At 37.2% G+C, this 18,793-nt stretch overlaps 1 protein-coding gene across 8 annotated transcripts in view; it reads right to left on the reverse strand.

Annotated features, from left to right (window-relative positions):
- The window catches only part of LOC105035160 (uncharacterized), a 129,288-nt gene that overhangs the window by 37,411 nt on the left and 73,084 nt on the right, over window positions 1-18,793 (reverse strand). For all 8 annotated transcript variants that reach the window (XM_029261861.2, XM_019847253.3, XM_073249862.1 and 5 more), the window contains 11 exons: window positions 14,044-14,312; window positions 12,417-13,948; window positions 11,115-12,316; window positions 5,991-6,119; window positions 5,768-5,923; window positions 4,750-5,370; window positions 4,602-4,673; window positions 3,793-4,257; window positions 3,493-3,682; window positions 2,645-3,410; window positions 692-808 (listed from right to left, as the gene is read on the reverse strand). In XM_029261861.2, coding sequence (XP_029117694.1) covers window positions 692-808; window positions 2,645-3,410; window positions 3,493-3,682; window positions 3,793-4,257; window positions 4,602-4,673; window positions 4,750-5,370; window positions 5,768-5,923; window positions 5,991-6,119; window positions 11,115-12,316; window positions 12,417-13,948; window positions 14,044-14,312 — 5,519 coding nt within the window. The remainder of the gene's footprint in view (window positions 1-691; window positions 809-2,644; window positions 3,411-3,492; window positions 3,683-3,792; window positions 4,258-4,601; window positions 4,674-4,749; window positions 5,371-5,767; window positions 5,924-5,990; window positions 6,120-11,114; window positions 12,317-12,416; window positions 13,949-14,043; window positions 14,313-18,793) is intronic.

The raw sequence follows: 18,793 nt of genomic DNA on the forward strand, positions 1-18,793 counted from the left end.
AGCAATTGCGGCATGTCCCGAGTTGTTACGCCATGTCAGTAGTTTGTTACAGCACAATCCAAGTTTGTTGGGATACGATCCACTAAAGATGCAGGATCTTAACTATAAAAGGGCCCGAAGGATCCTCCATAGAAGGTGAATCCTCCACTACTCTCTAGTTCTAGCATTGTTATCCTTTATCTTCTTTCTCCCCACCAAAAGGTCTTCTCTGACTTCAGCATCGGCGAGCCCAGCTAGAGCCAATCCAGTGATCTATTTGACCCTTGCCTGTTGCTTTGCAGGTCCACGAAGACGGTCTGCGTCGGCATTCTCGGATCGGCAGCAATAGTAAGGATAATTAATAATGGATGAACTAATATAAAACTTGGTAGCATTATTAAGATTGTCCAATTTTCAAGGGTTTCTTCACAATTTTTGTTTTACTAGCAACTTCATAACAGGTAGCAATTACTTCTGCCGATAGTAAAAAGTGCCCATTTCCCAGTGTGACCTGAAACCTGATTGAGACTGATATTCAAATGTTGGGAAAACATTAGCATAAATATGTATATTGTACTCAAGAAATTTACAAAATGAAAAATAAAAGGAACTGAAAAACCTCTACCAAAGACATCCATGAACAACTAAAGTATGAAAAGAAATATCAAACAGAAAATAGATTATGTTCTACTAGAGAGAAATAGATAAATACCTTGTTGTGTCAGACCAGTGAAGATGAGAATGTTGTCCAACACCCAAATGATGAAGCATTTTTGTTCCTTTCTGTCTATAGCACAAGTCCTTGTTGGATGCATTACAGATGACATATCTGCAAAACATGAAGAATCCATGTTAATAGATGTATGTTAAGCTAGTCTAAATGCACTACAAATGACACATCAGCAGAAGATGAAAAATCCTAACCTAGTCCAAACAAACACATTACAAACAACCTATCTGCAGAAGAAGAAAAGTTCATGTTAACAGATGTATGTTATGCTAGTTTAAACCCAGGACTGAAATGTTGCAATGTAGCTGCTGTTATGCATTGTACCACACCAAGGCCAGTATGAGAAGGGCCTTTATGCCCCTGAATCAGCAGAACCAAACCTAACTGCCCACACTGGGTTGAATTTGGACCGATCAAACATGCATGACCCACAAACCAGACCAAACTGAGTCGTGCCAGTGTCACTTAGGATGATCACTTAATTGGTTTATTAGCTTGTTTTACACCATTTCAAGACCAAAACAAGCTAATGGAGAGGCGAGAAGATATCAGAATTCATTTTCTATGAGATTCAAGCAAGGGCCATCAAGTTTTGGGTCTAGAATGGCATTCTCGCTAGGTAAATGACCTCTCTCACCTCTTTTAATTTCTTAAGAAATTTAAAAATAAACTAGGATTAAAATTAGTAAAGCAAGAGGGCTTTATGATGCTGGTGGATTTGACAATCCTTGGTCACCAGATTCATGCTCAAAATAGCATTTCAATAAACACAACCCGAAAGCTAGGGGGCATTATGATGTTTGAGGATTTGACAATCCTTGGTCACCAGATTCATGCTCAAAATAGATTTCAATAAACACAACCCGAAACCTAATTTAATTTCAGTTGTCAAATTTAACATATATGCTTTAAATATATCTTTCATTCCAAGTTATGTGAGTTATATCATAAACATACAAGACAAAAACTTCAGCACGCACGAAGGTCATGACTAGGGAGATTAAATCAATATTCTCTTACCATCTTTTCTAGCAAAATAATAGCATTAAGATGATAAGACATGAGAAAGAAAACAATTTCAGAGGCCCAAACAAGCCATACCAGGGGTGTGTAAATCATGTCAAAGTATATCTATCGATACCATCTGCGGACACGATTAGTTATATGACATGTATTGTACCCATATTTGGTAAAAACAGGCATTAAAAATGAACTAGAAGTATTCAATAACAAAAAAAAAAAGAATTTGATCTAGAATGGCGTGCAGAAATTAAAACAAAATACATGAAAAAATAAACTGGCCAGCAGTGGATCAAGTTGCTTATCCGTGAAAATAGAGCCCCTGATGCCTCCCTATGTAAGGAGCTACCAGCATTGGCAACTTTGAAGATATAATGACCCTTCAGCTTGCAATGATCTCCTCTATGTGCATGGCAACAGGGGGTAGGGGAACTAATACTCTAAGTCTTTAGGTTTGTGATGAAAGGAAGAAATGAATTATTATTATATCTTTACACCTCAACAGTCTGGATACAGATTTTCTCCATCCAACCCCACCTCTCACAATGTGCCCCAGAAACATCTCTACAGCCCTCCAACATTAAAAAACCACCAACTCCTTTGTGAAACATAAGAACTGAAAAAAAAAACAAAGTTTTGAAGCTTTAGGAATTTGAGATTTATATTTCTCTTCACTCCAAGTTGCCCACCAACATACATTAGATTTTATTGATCCATTTCTGTAATTATGATAGCACAGCTACCCTTAAGTTACTTGATATTTGAACCATGTTTAGCTTAATAGAACATCTTCTAAGAATATCAAAGCAAACATTAAATTTGAGAGAGAAACAAAATTATATACAAGTAAAAATTTATCAAAATTATTGTCATCTCATCACTATCAATGGCCCTAAATATTACTTCAAAAATTACCTTGGTTGGAAAGTAATAGCCCTTGTCCTCCCTGATAGTTCTCCAGCAACAGGTATTGATATAGCAGAAATTAAGAAAGCACCAGAGGCATCTGGTTGAGGGATAGTCACATTTGTTGAGCCACTTGCTGGGACAAGAGGGAATGGATTTGACCAAATTGGTCTACTGCTATTTTCAGATTTGTTCTGTGGTAAAGATGCACTCAATCTAACTGAAAGTTCAGTAACAGGAATATGACCACAAGGAGCATACATGTACGCCTTTGCCCTTCCGTTCACTACATTTTGCACAAAGGGAGCACCATCTCCAATCTTTCTCGATGAACAAACTGGATCTCTTGAAATTCCACTGTCAGTCAAACTGTAGTGAGAAGCTTCTATACCATCTGTGGAATTCCCATAAGAAAGTTTAGATGGGAAATGGCTGGTTAAAGGCCTATATGAGTACATATTGTAATTCTCTTGTGCAGATATAGCAAAGTTTTTTAATGAGTTCACAGAGTTATTAATATCCACAGGACCAGCAGATGACTCTATCTCAGAAGATAGAAAGGCGAGGCCATGCTCCTCAGATGAAAGTTGTCTATGCCCAACCACATAGTAATTTGAAGGAATAACAAAGGCACTTCCATTTCTTTCATGGGAACTGTCCACAATTGTAAGCAACAAACCCGTGCAATTATACAGCAAATATGGAACAGATAGGCATATCTCGCGTGCACCACAGAATGCATCCATAGACTTGTCTAGTGTCACATATATAGGACCTAAGATGATAAATAAGATGTTAGCCTTTTTTATAAACATTGAATTCTATGAAATTTAACAACACCATATGGAAAAGCTTACCACTACAAGTATTATTAGAATAGAAGGTCAGAGTCTCGGATAAAGAGAATTTGGAGCCATGTAACTTGGCCAAAGCAGAAAATGATTCTGCACGAGGAAATTTGGAGCTGATAGGCCTGAATCCTTGTATAGAAAATGTGATTCCCAGATCATGTGCTGAATCAACAATGAAAAGAGAAGCAGTATCAACCTGAAAATTGCATGATAAAAACCAGATTTAGACATCAAAAATGAAATTCACAAGTTTGTGGAACCAAAATAGTTGTTAAAATCATTTAGTAACAGGTTAGAGAGCAAAACCTCTGAAAGGGAAATGGAATGCTTATTTCCACCACTATCCACCATCAATGATAAGCATGTGGGAAGATAGTTTTTCACCAAGAAAGGAGTTGTCAAAATCACATGGCGTATATGACGTTTCTTTGTAAAATTTGATTCAAATATTCTTGGACCATTATCTTTTACAGTTGGTTGCTCAGTCCCACAAATATTAAGTGATGAGCATTTTCTTGTAGCACCCAATGGAGACAAACTATAATCTTGAATCGATATGCAACAGCGAAATGGGTCACTGCTGGGATGTGAAGGATAGCACACAAATGATCTCATGAACCCAAGCCTATTTTCCGGTGAAAGCATATTTGATAGTGAATATGCTTCACTCCACAAATAATTAGTTCCAACTGGATGCCACCTAATATGTCCTGCCTCAGCCAAATGCAGCGGCAATGGAATCCCTTGGCCTGGAAATATCGGTCCGAGGATCTGAACCATCCAAGAAGAAAAATAAGCTGACGATAGGGCAAAAATAATATTTTTACTTAACAGGCTCTTGAAGCAGAGAAATGTTGGCAATATTAGAATTGCAAAATTAGAAAATTCCAATAAAATTATCTAAAATCATAGATTTAAGTGGGGAATTCACTAATTTAATAAGACATGAAAATATTCAGAGAACTGCTCAAAATGTACATCATAAGAATAACAGCTACCTCTCTGAATAAATTATTTTGATATTTTTAAGAAAGATCACAAAAGAAATACAAAGAAAAATATCTCTTGATAACCAAGCTTAGTATTATCAGTAAGGTTACAAATCACATGTATACCTTTGAAGAAACACCAAAGGGGATATCAAAACGTAGCTCTAAGGGCACTGATGTTGCATTTAAGAGTATAACCTGTTGGAAACAAGCATGAGGGCTCTGTTAGGAATACTGATGACAAATTACATGACTTTCAAAATCACATACTTACGGTGGAATACAATCGTATCATCTTGCTATAATGCTGCATAGAAACCTCAAAGACCACAGGAACAACTAATCCATTGTTCTGATCACTTCTATATCGTTCGTCATTTTTTTGACCATGTTCTGGGATATCACTACCTCTGTCTGCTTCTGTAAAAGCTGACTGCTTACCTTGAGAGAAATTTACCTCAAAGTAGCTAATGCCCACAAGGTCCATCGACATTGGTCGGGAAGGACCAGAAGTTCCATCAAATTGAATGGAGATCATATGATGTGCCACAGCACTAATCTTTTTCTCGATAAGTCTTTCGCAGGAATAAGTCCTATGTTGAAGAAAATGTTCATCAAGAGTTGGTTCAACATAAATTGGAACTGAAAAACCTGGTTGAACAGTATTCCTGTCTTTATTTGGAAAACTGTCCACATTTCCTGTATTAACAGGACCTCGGAATACATGAAATGTTAATGGCAAGGATGTATCATTGCAGAGAATGTAAGGGGCATATCTTCTGGTATGTATTTCATCGGTGTTTTGAAATCCAGAGATTTCCTGATTTCCTGGAAACTCATCTGCTCCATTCTGATTCAAAGCATCCTTGATCATTTGATTTAATCTAAAAATGGCCTGCAAAAGATAGCAAATCAGCAAAAAGGATGAACAAGAACAGAGAGACAAATACTTTAGCTTAGTTGTAGGTTCCAACCACAAGGCAAGACAGAAACATGTCATAGCAAATTCTTCTCAGAGATCCTGGGTATTTGTGCCATAACATGGACAAACTGTATTGCAGTACTGCACTATAGGTTCTTGGCCTTTCGGATAAGATAAAGTTTTGCAGTAATGCACTGTTAGTTCATAAAAACTACAGATAAGTTTCTCTATTTTTTATGTACCACTACCCATTTCAGAAATTTTGTGCTTAATAAACAACCACTTGAGAATCAATAACACGTACATCTAAATCTTTTATGGAGTAATCAAAAGCAAAAATTAATAGCTTGAAAGAGTTACAAAATTATACCTCAATCAAAGGTTCTGTTATGTTCAAATTGAGCTGATTTGTTGATTTCAGATACACATCTGTAATTGTTGATGCATCCAGAAGGGCATGCCCAGCATATTTTCTTATTAATTTTACTTGAAAGCTCCATGGCTCTATAAAAGGTTCCCACATAACCTGCAAATATGGAGTTTTTGTCAATAGTGGAGAAAAGAATAAAACTTTAGCATAACTCACAATATACCTTGTCGATGTTATTGTAGTTAACCACGAGATCTGCATCAGCTAAACCTTCCAAGACATCTTCCGTTCTCCTGAATTCAACTAGTATATTCTTCATCAAAGTCTCTAGGATTGGTCCATGACAGCTCCACTGCAGAGCAAGAAATGAGCAGCTTAGATCAAAAGCTGAAGACACTACTATTTAGCAAGCATAATCAATAGATATCAGCATGGAAAGCATATCTAATATGTCTAACAGAAAGGCTTGGTAGTATCTGCATTCTGCATATCAAAAGCTAATTGCCACATAACTGTTTGAAGTTCTTGATTTCATATGGTCCATTGGTATTCCAGACCACAAGGACAAGATCCAGATTTTCACCTGCACCAGCGATCCAAGGGCCAAAACTTGTACAGGATGCATTATCCATTTCACAACAAACATAGAAAAGACATATATAAACAAGTACAAATAAAGAAACTTGAGATGGATGCATCATGGGTTTGCCATGCCGCCTTGTACCATTCAGAATAAGGCATACTATACCGTACCAGTATTAAACCAACACTATCATACCGTAACAAACTACGTACCGACGGTAGCACATGACATATTGTACCATACCAGTACCGAACCGACACTACCATGTTGTACCTAACCTCATACCGACACTATGATAGGATGGTACCGATACGGGCTTTAGTACCGAGACAACGAACCTTGGATGCATGGTTTTGTTGTACTAACCGAAAGTCAAACACGTGGTAATGATGGAAACACTCAATGCAGCAGCTATAAATAAAAATTTAAAAAAAATGATTATAGTTTGAAGTGAATAGGAATGAAAACTAAAGGAACTTCAGGTTAAATTATTCTATGTTGTATAAACCCATTTAAAACATGCCACCAATATTATATAACCGACCACATGTATAACAAAGATGCCTTAAGCACTAAGGGAAAGCAATAATAAAGAAAACTAAGCTTCTAGCTTCAGGCAACTAGATTCCCTCTATGAGTTGCTAATTTGCTTCGTACTTTATCATCAAATAACTTCAGTTGAATTCTAGTTCAGCTAAAGTAGAGTACTTGACTGAACCAATAGGAAACCTATACTGGGTAGACCCCTCGTACTGACACTAGGTACCGCACTTCCAACTGGCACTCAGTATAACCACATCAGCTGGGCACTGGCACAAGCTCCAATACAATGTATGGTCCAAGCTACTACAATCATGCTCAAGGAAACGAAGAAACATGGTGAGGAAAGAAAAGGTGAAGTCAATGATGGACTCTGTTCTATATTCATTACTTCATCCTCACCATTGTCACCATTGCATCATCATTTCACTACATCCACCTTCCTCGTTCTCCTTCCTCCATTTGACAAGAAGTGGGAGAATCCAACCCCAACTCCTACCGTTTCCCTCTCGGCCTCTTCCTCTTCTTTCCTTTTTATATTTAGCCAAGTGCACTAATTTGGCAATATGTTAACGAACTCATAGGTGAAAGGACCCAAATTATTAACACATTCTAGGAATATTTTAAGTTTCTGATGCATGTCACATTGGCACAAATCTCCATCAAGACTATTTTTTAGTTTTAGCTTTCACAGGTCAGGACATGTTCAAGTACTGCTGACCTGCAGTGGACTCGATCTTTCATGTTTTCCCCACATTCTCCTTTCAAATTATTCTTCTCAATTAACTTTTCTACTTTGTTTCCACTCCTCTTATTCCAGCACTATTTTTCATATTCTCACCTTTTCTCTTTCCTTGTTCTTCAATATTATTACCACTTTCTTTGGTTCCTATTAGCAAACCACACACATGCAAATTAGATTATATTTAAATTACATTATATGTAAATTTGAAAGAGAATAGTAGGATTTCTCTCATATTCTTTTCCTTATGTCCTCACCCTTGAAAAGAGGGATCAGATTTGATTTGGGATTGAATTAGAGAGGAATAGAAGGTTTCAGAAACTTGCTTTGCAAAAACAGGGATTAGAATGCAACTGTTTTCTCTTTCCTCTTTCTAAGAGTCAAAATTTAGTTTTTTTACCTCTGCAAATTAGTGAAATTTAAGCAGCTGTAATTATTTAAACAGGAATTAGAATTTTAAATAGGAACGATTATGCATTATAGGTAAAGTCAAAGGGCATTTTCAGTAGAACAAATGACACACAGGATCACAACATAACCTTCTCCAAATCCAAAACTTTTATTCTAATTTTTTTCAATATAATATAGATACAATCAACAGTAGAACATAACAGATCTGAAGCTATTAAGATTTTAGGCCTAAATTTTAAAAAAAAATAAATTTATCTCATTCTTTCATTTTTTACCTTCCCACAAAAATTCACCAGCCTAAACCATATATTCCTTGCACATTCAAATCATAACATGTACCAATCAGTGTTACAGCTACCTATGCTTTCCATAAGTTTCCTGCTCAAATCTGACTTCAAACAGAGAGCTGTAGAAAACCCTAATCCTTTTTTTCTAAACCAATTTTAGGATTTACATCAAACTGGAGAAGAGAAGGCACTAAGTTATATCACAACAATTTATAATGCTCACAAACTATGTGATGAGTTAATTTGGACTTTGGACATACAAGGTGTTGTCTGATTCAATTTTTAAATATCGAAGTTGAATATGTCCATGGCAAACAAACAAATTGTGGATTTTGTTATAAAGGATAAAATGTACACACAAAATGTTGAAGCATAGGTAATTCAAAGGGCCTTTAGAAGTTCTCACAATCTTATTAAGACTCCACACTCACCATGCAGTAAAATACACATCTAAGCAATTTGATCATGATTTCTTTTCATTAGCTAATTGATGATCAGACACCTGATTTTGTTTGATGTATATCTCTTGTTCCTTACCCTTTAAACGTTATCAGCTTATACATATGCATGGTGAGGGTAAAAAGGAGTATGTATCTATCAAAGTATGTCTCCCAGCCTCACATGCAAATGCTGAGCCATGCAAGGATGTTCATATTATACACAGTATGAACACTTTATGTTAATGTATGGGCTTTTCATTCAAGAATTTATAGGTGTTTAAGAATTGAATTAACATCAAAGATGAATTTTTCACATAGGGAAACTAATTACCTACCAATAAATGATAATGCTCTAATATTGTATATTTACTTTTTGGTTACATTGGTACTTGCTCAACAACAAGGTGGATAGGATAGTGAGCATACCTATCAACGCAATAAATGTAAGCAAGAACATGCCATACAGTGCAATGCTGCTATCATTAAGTAAATTATAAAATAGAGACATAATGGGAATCAATAGAAAGAAGAGGTTAAGAATTGAATTGATGTCCAAGATGACTCATTTCACATACGGAAACTAATTGCCTACCAATAAATGATAAAGTTTTAAATGTTAATATTATATATTTACTTTTTGGTTGCATTGGTACTTGACAACAAGATGAAGAGGATGGTGAGGATCATGGTTCATCAAACCATTCCGAACCGGACAGTTCGGGGTATTCCGAGCTGTATTGGTGGCAAACCAAGATGGTTCGACCAAGCAAATTGGAACACTGGAGAGAGGGAAAGAGGGAAAGAGAGAGGGGATGATGCCACCGGAGGCCGGCGATGGCCCGTTGAGATTGTCGGAGGGCCGCAGAGGGCTCCGCGGCTTAATATCGCTCAATAGAGCGTTTAATCGAGAAAGAAATAAAGTGAGAATGACAGCACCGAAGGACGGTGCAACCGATGGTGAGACCGCTGGAGGGCGCCGGATGGCCATCGTGACCACTGGGCAGCAGAAAACATATGGACGAAGCCGCGGCTACGAAACAGGGGCAACCTTAAGTGAAGTTGGCAAATCCATTACCGACTTCACTATTTCAAGATTTTTTTAAAAAATCTTGAAACAATGAAGTCGGCAATGGGTGTGCTGGCTTCACTGTGGTCAGGATTTTTTTAAAAAACTCCATGAAAAATGTGCAATTGCCCCTATTTTACGCCCGTGGTGCCGCAAGCCGCGATTGCACCGTCCGACGGCAATGGTAGCTAACCGGCGGCCCTCCGGCAGCCTCACTAGAGGCTTCCCCTCCTTTTCTTTCCCTGTTTCCACCTCTCTCTCTCTCTCGACCAAGAATTGGAGGAAGTGGAGGCCTTGGCAGCCCTCCGAGAGTGCCCACGACCCGCCTATGGCCATCACCAGCATCTCCTCCAGCCACCCTCTCCCTCCCTCCCCCTTCTCCCTCCCCTTCCCTCCGCCTCCCCTCTTTTCCTCCTCCCCGATTCCCTTCTTCTCCTCTGCATTGGTTCGCATTAGTCTGATCCGGTACAAACCCATACCGACTCATACCACCAACCGATCGACACGGGTTCCAATTTCGATTCTGCCTTCCTTGATGAGGATACCTTTCAAAGTAATAAATGTAAGCAAGAACATGCTATATAGTGCGATGCTATCATTAAGTAAATTATAAATTAGAGACACAATGGAAATCAATTAAAAGAAGGGGGTGGAACGGAATCTAAAGAAACTTGAGCTAACATTGCCTTATTCTTTCTTTTATTGTATCCTATTAAGCAAACCATAGAAAACAAAATCCATGCATTACAATTTATAAATAAGGTCATTGAATTAACTTACATTGACTTATGCAAACACCAAGTGGATTTGTTATTTTGGATGCCTAATGTAGTCCTTTTTGGCATGCCATTTTTAATAATGTGCAAAAATTACTGCTTCCTACCATGATGCCTAACTTAGCCCAACCTAGAGATGAAAATGATCTGAGTCGCTCATTAATTATGTAGATGAAGTATATTTTAGTCTTTTCAACTGAAGAATAATATATGACAAATGAATTATAATTCTTATCTTGAATTCAAAACAAATTACATAATTAAATCATCCTTGTTGATTTGTTGGACCGCTGTCAACTACAGTTAATCTGGACAACATCCGCTAAACTACAACCTCAGTCCAAAATAATCATATCACAATAAGTGCATATAGAGAATGTCGATCGCAGTACCAAGAAAATATAAGAATTTCATGTTACAAGTATGGAATTTCATATAACTTCAACTTTGAAACTCTACAAAAAGCAGCATATCCAAGTAGTTTCTTAGTCGGAAGACATACCCTTCCATCACTTAACAGCAAAGAGCCCTTCCGTAAATGAAGTTTAAAAGCAACATAATGGTGCGAAATACGGGAAGTTGTTTCTGGAATTTTAAAATGACTGCAACTCCAGAAATTGAAAATTTGATGTGAAAATCCCACATCTAAGGATTCAACTTGAACTTCAACAAAGATCTGCAACAATTCTCTATCCATTTTATATAAACTAGCCCCAACTTCAACCTGGGATATATGTATAAATGGAATTGAAATAGCTTTATGGTTTTGAACCATCTCCAGCATCACCTTCACCTTTTCCAAGTTACATGTCAATATCACATAGCTCTTACCTAAGGCCAATTCAGAATTTTTACTCTGAAACGTAAGCTTTACATGCTTGCAGTGGTTTGATTTAGAAGACAGTACACTCTCTACCAATTTATGGTATGAGAACTCCTGAAAATAAAGTCCCTGCACTTGATTCCTTTCAGATTTTACAAAGTCTTCCTCCTTGTCCCAGATAGGTAAGTGCAATGAAATTGTAATATTCTCAGACTTGATGGTCAAATTAACATCTTCCTGCGTGCTATTTTTAGATGCAGAACCAGGTGAAACAAAAGGGTCTGGAAGTATATGAGATCCAGATTGCACATTTGCATCTGATGACCATGATGTACTGGCAGAGTGCCTTGTATAAGAATAGAGAAGATCAATGATACTACTCCAGTCTGACAAATCTAACCAAATATCAAGAGAAGGTACAGCAACCACAAGTGCTGGTTCTCCCCTGCCAGAACTAGAGAACTTGATGCAAAGATTCGAAGAATTAGAATTGTCGGAGACAAATGATACTAATGGAACATAGCTGCGGACGGAATGGAGAACTAGACATGGGATATCAACATCAATAGAATGTGGAATGTCATTTCTAAATATGGCAGATAAATTAAGTTGCACGTCTGCTTTTGCAATGATCTCCGAGGAACTAGCATCTTCTATCTTCAAGCAAGAGAACATTACTGAAAGTGCCTTGACACAAAATTTCATGTTAACAATTGATTCATTTGAAATGTCAAGAAAAACAGCATCATCCTCTTTAAGAGATTTCTTGAGTTTCAAAAACTGCAAGACATCAAAATTGTACATTTCAGATTCTTTGCCAACGGACGAAAACTGATCAAAAACACCAGCAGCTGCCTTAACTCCGGAAAAAAAGTTGTCATCTGCGTAAGACAGAATTATGTCAAAGACAGCTCAGAATCATGTCTAGCTCAAGCAGAGATTCTTTGTAAGAACTAAGAAGCATTCATGATTTCATCATACCTTCAGAGATCAACTTACAAACGCCCGCACTCATCATGATCAGAGTGGGCAAAGCAAATTGTTTGGAAGAATACTTTGTTTTATAGGGTATCCGAATCCACATATCAGCATCCAACTGTGCAATAAGAGGGATATTTCTCTTGGATGTATATTCATCAATCTTTAATGAGAAATTTGTATGATTCTCAAGCAATAACAGAGATAAATATGCACTTCTTCCAAATATATTGATAACATCAGTTTTATCAGCAACTGTACAGTCTGGAATCAAGCAATCAAAAGGAATGTCCTGAGCAGCATCTGCTGAATTACTCATAGGAATGAAACTGCTGATTAACTGTGGAAATCCAAGTTGTAGACAGTAGTATGTATGGCTTTCCAAAGGTAAGATCAGAGTGGAATCAAGTATCTCAAATTTGTATATGAGATTGGCATGTACACTTTGAGCATTGTCTAAGTCCTCACTTCCAGTAGTGCAATGCTCATTTCCTTTAGCAGTCCATTCAGGCAAAGAAAAGTAACCAATCACTAAAGCAAGAAATTCAGATGGTAATATGCAGCAAACATGCTGAATGCCAAAACTAATTTCAATTACAGGAAGCAATGTGTCCCTCTTTTCTTTTCTTGCTCGAATATTCAGTACAGAAGTACAACTTGGTGAAGATGGCCCCCAAAGTAGCTCATGGTTACTAATGGAAGACCAAGATGATGAAAGTATTAACCCCTCAACAGAAAATAGTAACTCCCAGTAGTCAGTGCCTTGACATGTTAAGAAAGATACAGATGCAGGCACGGTAACTGTTCCTAAGATGCAGGAAGAATCATGGAAGTGTGCCCGAACTCCATTTAGACTACAATGCAGAATAATTAAATTATCGTAGTAACAATTCTCAGAAAAATTAGTAGTGTCACTACTTGACAGTTTCATGATTGACCTCTTCCTGACATTTAATTTTAGCCCTCTGGGAGATTCTCTTTCCTTCACATATAAACACCTCAACTCAGATATATCACGCATGAGCGATCCTTCAATGCTGTTTAGAAAGCATGAATTTCTGAGAGATACAAAAGGAAATTGGTCGATAGGAATGCTGGCAGATCGTTCAGTACCATAATAGTTAGAGAAGCCAAACTCAGAAAGCTCAACTTCAGCCATGCTAATATTCTTATATTTATGGTTCTGTCTAAAGGATCTCTCAATATCACTAGTTGAAGAAGACTGCAAATTAAGTCTTTCAAAAAACTTGTGGAACAAACCAGTAATTCTAGGACTGATATGAAGATCTATATCATTGACACACAGACTGCATTCATGGTGAACTATAAATTCATCTTGTCTAGTTTCATAATGCAACTGCAAGCAACCCTCTGCAGAAGAAATGTCGCTACAGGCAACTCCTTGCAGTTTGCTACCAGAAACGTTTCTTGATGAGAACAATGTGCTTTTGTCAGATTCATCCTTGATGTTAAAGGTATCAGCTTTCAACATCTTCATAAGGATCCAAAATTCGATAGACTCTTGTAGAGCAAACCTGCCATTAGAATAAATGGGGTTACACACATTTTAAAATGCTAAATAAAGTAGTAAATTAAATGTTATATGTGAATGTATGGTTAAATAACACACCTGATGTCTATATCACCTCCAATAATAGAGACAATCGAACTACTGTCTGCATCATCTTCAAGGTCAACATGAAGATTCAACTTGTCCAACTTGACAGTCACAGAGAACTGAATGGAACAGGGATCATCTGGATTATCAATCTCAGCAGCATGTGGAACATCCCCTGCCACTGTAAATTTTCTTTCTAACAGCATTTCATTTGCTCCAACAAGAGTACTATAAATTGCCTGAGAGAAGTGCATACCAATTGATGGCATGGTGCATTCAACCTGGAAAGCCAAAAGGCCAGGAAAGAATAAATAAAAGGAACATTTCTACCCTAAGGATTATACAAACATGAAATCAAATGGATAATCTAAAACCTTCAATAGGATATACGCATCAAAAAAAACAAAACTGGACTGAGACAAAATTGATTGAACACTTCCAGCACATGGTTAAGCATCAATAATTTCATGTTACTGAAAAGTAATTAATTCCGTAACAACTTAATGTGCATATAATGCATTCCTAAAATCATGATTCTTGGATCAAGATGAACAATTGGAGTTTTGAGTCATACGGCCCATTAAGTTTCAAACCCACAAAAGGTGATCAAGCTGGAATTAATATCCATATAAATCAATTGATAGGCTGCAATTTGCTTGTGCTAGAATAGGTTATCATCCTCATGCTAACCAAGGGTTGGTATGCCCATCAAGGTTTTAAATCTTGTGGGATGGAGCTGTCTCAGCTTTCCCATGGAATAGGATGCCTCCATCCCACCTAATCCCGATACTTGGGATAGAAGATACCCCAAGACATGCCAATCGGGAGGCTAGCATGATGACGAGATGGTCCTATCCAAACATTTAGGATGGTACCCCATCCCAATATCCTGTGGGATGTCCCACTAAGATTTGAGTCCTTGATGCCCATACCATCCTCATATAGGTATTTTTTTCAGGTGGAACCGGATAGCGCAAAAAAAGAGCAATTGTAATACGGTGCAAGGACAACAAAGTAAACTATATGGATACTACCAGAACCTGGATGAGTGAAAACCACAATTTATATTTGCTCCTAGAAGCAATATATCTTTGTGTGTGTATATATGCACACGAAATTATAGCATTTTGCATAGGTATCACAAGACAGAACCAAGTGGCTGGCTGGTTGGCCGTTCACTGTTGAAGACTAAACAGACTTGCAATTTGGTCCAACCCTACCCTTTCAGCCATCTATGCTTTCTAGGAGTTGAATCTGCAGGATGTGTTTATGCTACGGTGTTGTATTCCTTAGAAAGCATCGCCCCATTTGACAACAACAACAACAACCCAAGTGTTCAACATTCAAGTAATTGTACTAAATTTAGAAAAAATCTAGTTTAAGTATCGTCTCAGTCGAGAACATAATGGTGTGTACCTCCATCCATCTGTGCCAACCTGTATTGTTGCATATCCAGCTATATGTATGCACCTTTTTACAAAGAAATTTTGGCAGGATAATCCATTATTTTGAGTGGAACACCAAGAATCCAAGATAGTCCCCATTTTTCATAAAAAATAAAACTCAATCATCTAATTTGGTGGACTGGACAAAGATGTATTTTCCATCCACATAATAGCTAACAACATTGCCCATTATTTATGAGATGTCAAAAGCACCCTCAATCAATCCAATATACACATTTGATATATGTATCCTTCTCAGCCTTTCTTCCTTGTGTTGAAACCTTTGCCATCTGTTATTGTAGTGGCTGATGGAAAGGTTCTTTGGCCAGTTTGTCTTGAGAATTCCTTACTCATTCCACTACAATAACAGATGTCTCTCTATACCCCTCTTCCACCCTCACTCTTTCGATTTGTTTTCCCTTTACCCCCTCCTCCACTGACCTCTAAAATTTTTTGGAAGAGAACCACTGATCTCTGAACTGCATCCAAGCTCTCCCCCTCACCTCTACTTTTTCTTCTTTCCCATCCAACCAACCCATTCACCTTTCTGCATCATTTTAGGGGATATTTTTTCAGTGAACGGCATGTTATAGGAATGGTGGAAGCAATCTTTGGCAATGCTCCTATTTTAGTTTCAGATTATTACAGCCACAGTGTTTTTTCAAAATGAACATCCTATCTTACCCTAGGCCCAAGAATTGAACCTTGATTTTAGGAATATAGTGAAGGCTATGAAGTAAAATCAATGTTTGTTCTAGACTATAAATTCATCAAACCATTGTCTCTAACATTGACCGCCATGAAGGTTCACTAATTTAAGATTTTGAATTGGTGATCTTTAAAAGCTAGATATTGAGAAAAGATGTGATTAGCTTCACTATTTTCAGTGGGTAATCAATCCCATATAAATATACTAAAGGATGATCTTCTTAAGAGATCAAATCCCATATAAATCCCGTGAAATAAGATCAAATCCCCTATAAATCCCATGAAATAAATGATAAGATCAAATCCCGTGTACATCCCATCAAATAAGGGATAATTAAATATGATTACAGTGAATAAGGAAAGAGAGGAAGAATAGGGAACTATGCAAATATCCTACAATCAGAAAGAGAAAAAGAATAAGAAACTATACAAATATTCTACAATTAAATGAGAGATTTTAGAGAATTCTCAACACCCCCCCTCAAGCTGGTGAGTGGATGTCTTCCATTCCCAGCTTGCTAATAATTTCTTGAAATCTCGTTGTAGGTAGGCCTCTGGTTAGAACATCAGCTAACTGATTCACTGATGGCATATATGATATACTAATCAATCCATTGTCCAACTTCTCCTTTATGAAGTGTCTGTCTATCTCAATGTGCTTGGTCCAATCATGCTAAATCGGATAATGCGCAATATTAATGGTAGACTTGTTGTTACAGTATAGCTTCATCGTTCCCTCTCTCTTGATCTTTAAGTCATTTAGAATTATTTTTACCCATAGTAGTTCACAAATCCTCTGAGCCATGGCTCTGAACTTAGCCTCAACACTAGACTTTGCTACCACATTCTGTATTTTACTCTTCCAAATCATCATATTACCTCTTAGGAACGTGCAGTGTCTAGATATTAACCTTCTGTCAACTTATGATCCAGCATAATCAGCATCAGTATAGGACTCAAGAGTAAGCTCTCCTCTTTCCTGAAACAAGACTCTCTTACCTGGCATAGATTTAAGATAGTGGAGGACTCTGTAAATTACTTGCAAGTGTTCTTCTTTTGGATCATGCATAAACTAGCTAACTACACTCACAGAGTAAGTTATGTCTGATCTTGTATTTGAGAGGTAAATTAATCTCCTTACAAGTCTGTGATATCTCCCCTTATCAACTAAGCTACCCTCTTCAATTCTTCCTATCTTGTGATTATAATCAATAGACATACTTGCTGCTTTACCGCAAAGATTTCTAATTTCTTTAAGAAGGTCTAGTACATATTTCCATTGAGAGATAAATATATTCTTTTTTTGAGTAAGCCACTTCAATGCCTAGAAAGTATTTCAGTTTTCCGATTCTTTGATCTCAAATTCTTGAGCCAATCTTTTTCTAAAAGATTCTCTTTCAGCTACATCATTTCCTCTCACAATAATATCATCCACATACACTAATAAGGCTATAACTTTTACCTTTACCTGAGTATTTTATAAATAATGTGTGGTCTTCCTGATTTTGTTTGTATCCCATTCTCAGCATTGCCTTTGTAAATCTCCTAAACCATGTTCTAGGAGATTGTTTTAGGCTGTACAAAGTCTTTTTCAAATAACAGATTTTATCAACTCCAAAATCTCCATCAAAATCGGTTGGTGGCTCCATAAAGACCTCTTCTTCCAAATCTCCATATAGGAATGCATTTTTAACATAAAATTGTTGCAAATCCCAATCAAACACAGCGGCAAGAGATAATATAATTCTTACAGTATTCATCTTTGCTACTGGTGCAAAAGTTTTCTGATAGTCTACCCCATAGGTTTGTGTAAACTCCTTTGCAACTAATCTTGCCTTGTATCTCTCAAGAGACCTATGTGCTCGGTATTTTAAAGTGTAAACCCATTTGCATCCAACTGGTTGTTTCCCTTTTGGCCTGGTCACAACCTCCCAAGTCTTATTCTTTTTTAGTGCAATCATTTCCTCTTTCATAGCTTATACCCAATTCTTGTTCTTTAATGCCTCTTGTATTGTTTTAGAGATATCAATTGAGTCTAGGATAGTGAGAACTTTTATGTTGTGAAGAAAGACGATGAAGGGAGACTGAAATTGGATAGAGTGGATGTTGAGTGCACTTTTTGATGGCTTTTCTTAAGGCAATTGGGAGCTTTAGTTTTTGAGAAATGAGCTCTTTAGGAATAGCTTCATTAAGAATAGAATTAGTAAGAGAAATTGGTTTACCTATCTCTTGTTCATCCGGATTGGAGTCTTGGGTCCACATTGGTTTGGAAATCACCTTTTTTCTTCTTGAATACTGCATTAATTCCGGCTGCTTTTGTTGCTGATTTTCAGTGTCTCGTCTCGGCTCATATAAAGATGGTTCATGTGGAGGAGGCATCTCATATGAGGATGGTTCATGTAAAGGAGGCATGGGCTATAGACTTCCAAGATTATCAAGGACTTATCCACTCCCAGCCATCCTTAGACTTCTCCCCCTGAAGAAAGGAATGGGGTTTGAAAACATAAAATTGATTCTCATTAAAGGTGACATCCATGGAGATAAACATTTTTCGAATAGGAAGATGAGAACACTTATACCCTTTTTGTGTATTGGAATAGCCACGAAAA

The sequence above is a fragment of the Elaeis guineensis genome, chromosome 16 (assembly GCF_000442705.2).
Source record: "Elaeis guineensis isolate ETL-2024a chromosome 16, EG11, whole genome shotgun sequence".
Lineage (NCBI taxonomy): Eukaryota > Viridiplantae > Streptophyta > Magnoliopsida > Arecales > Arecaceae > Elaeis > Elaeis guineensis.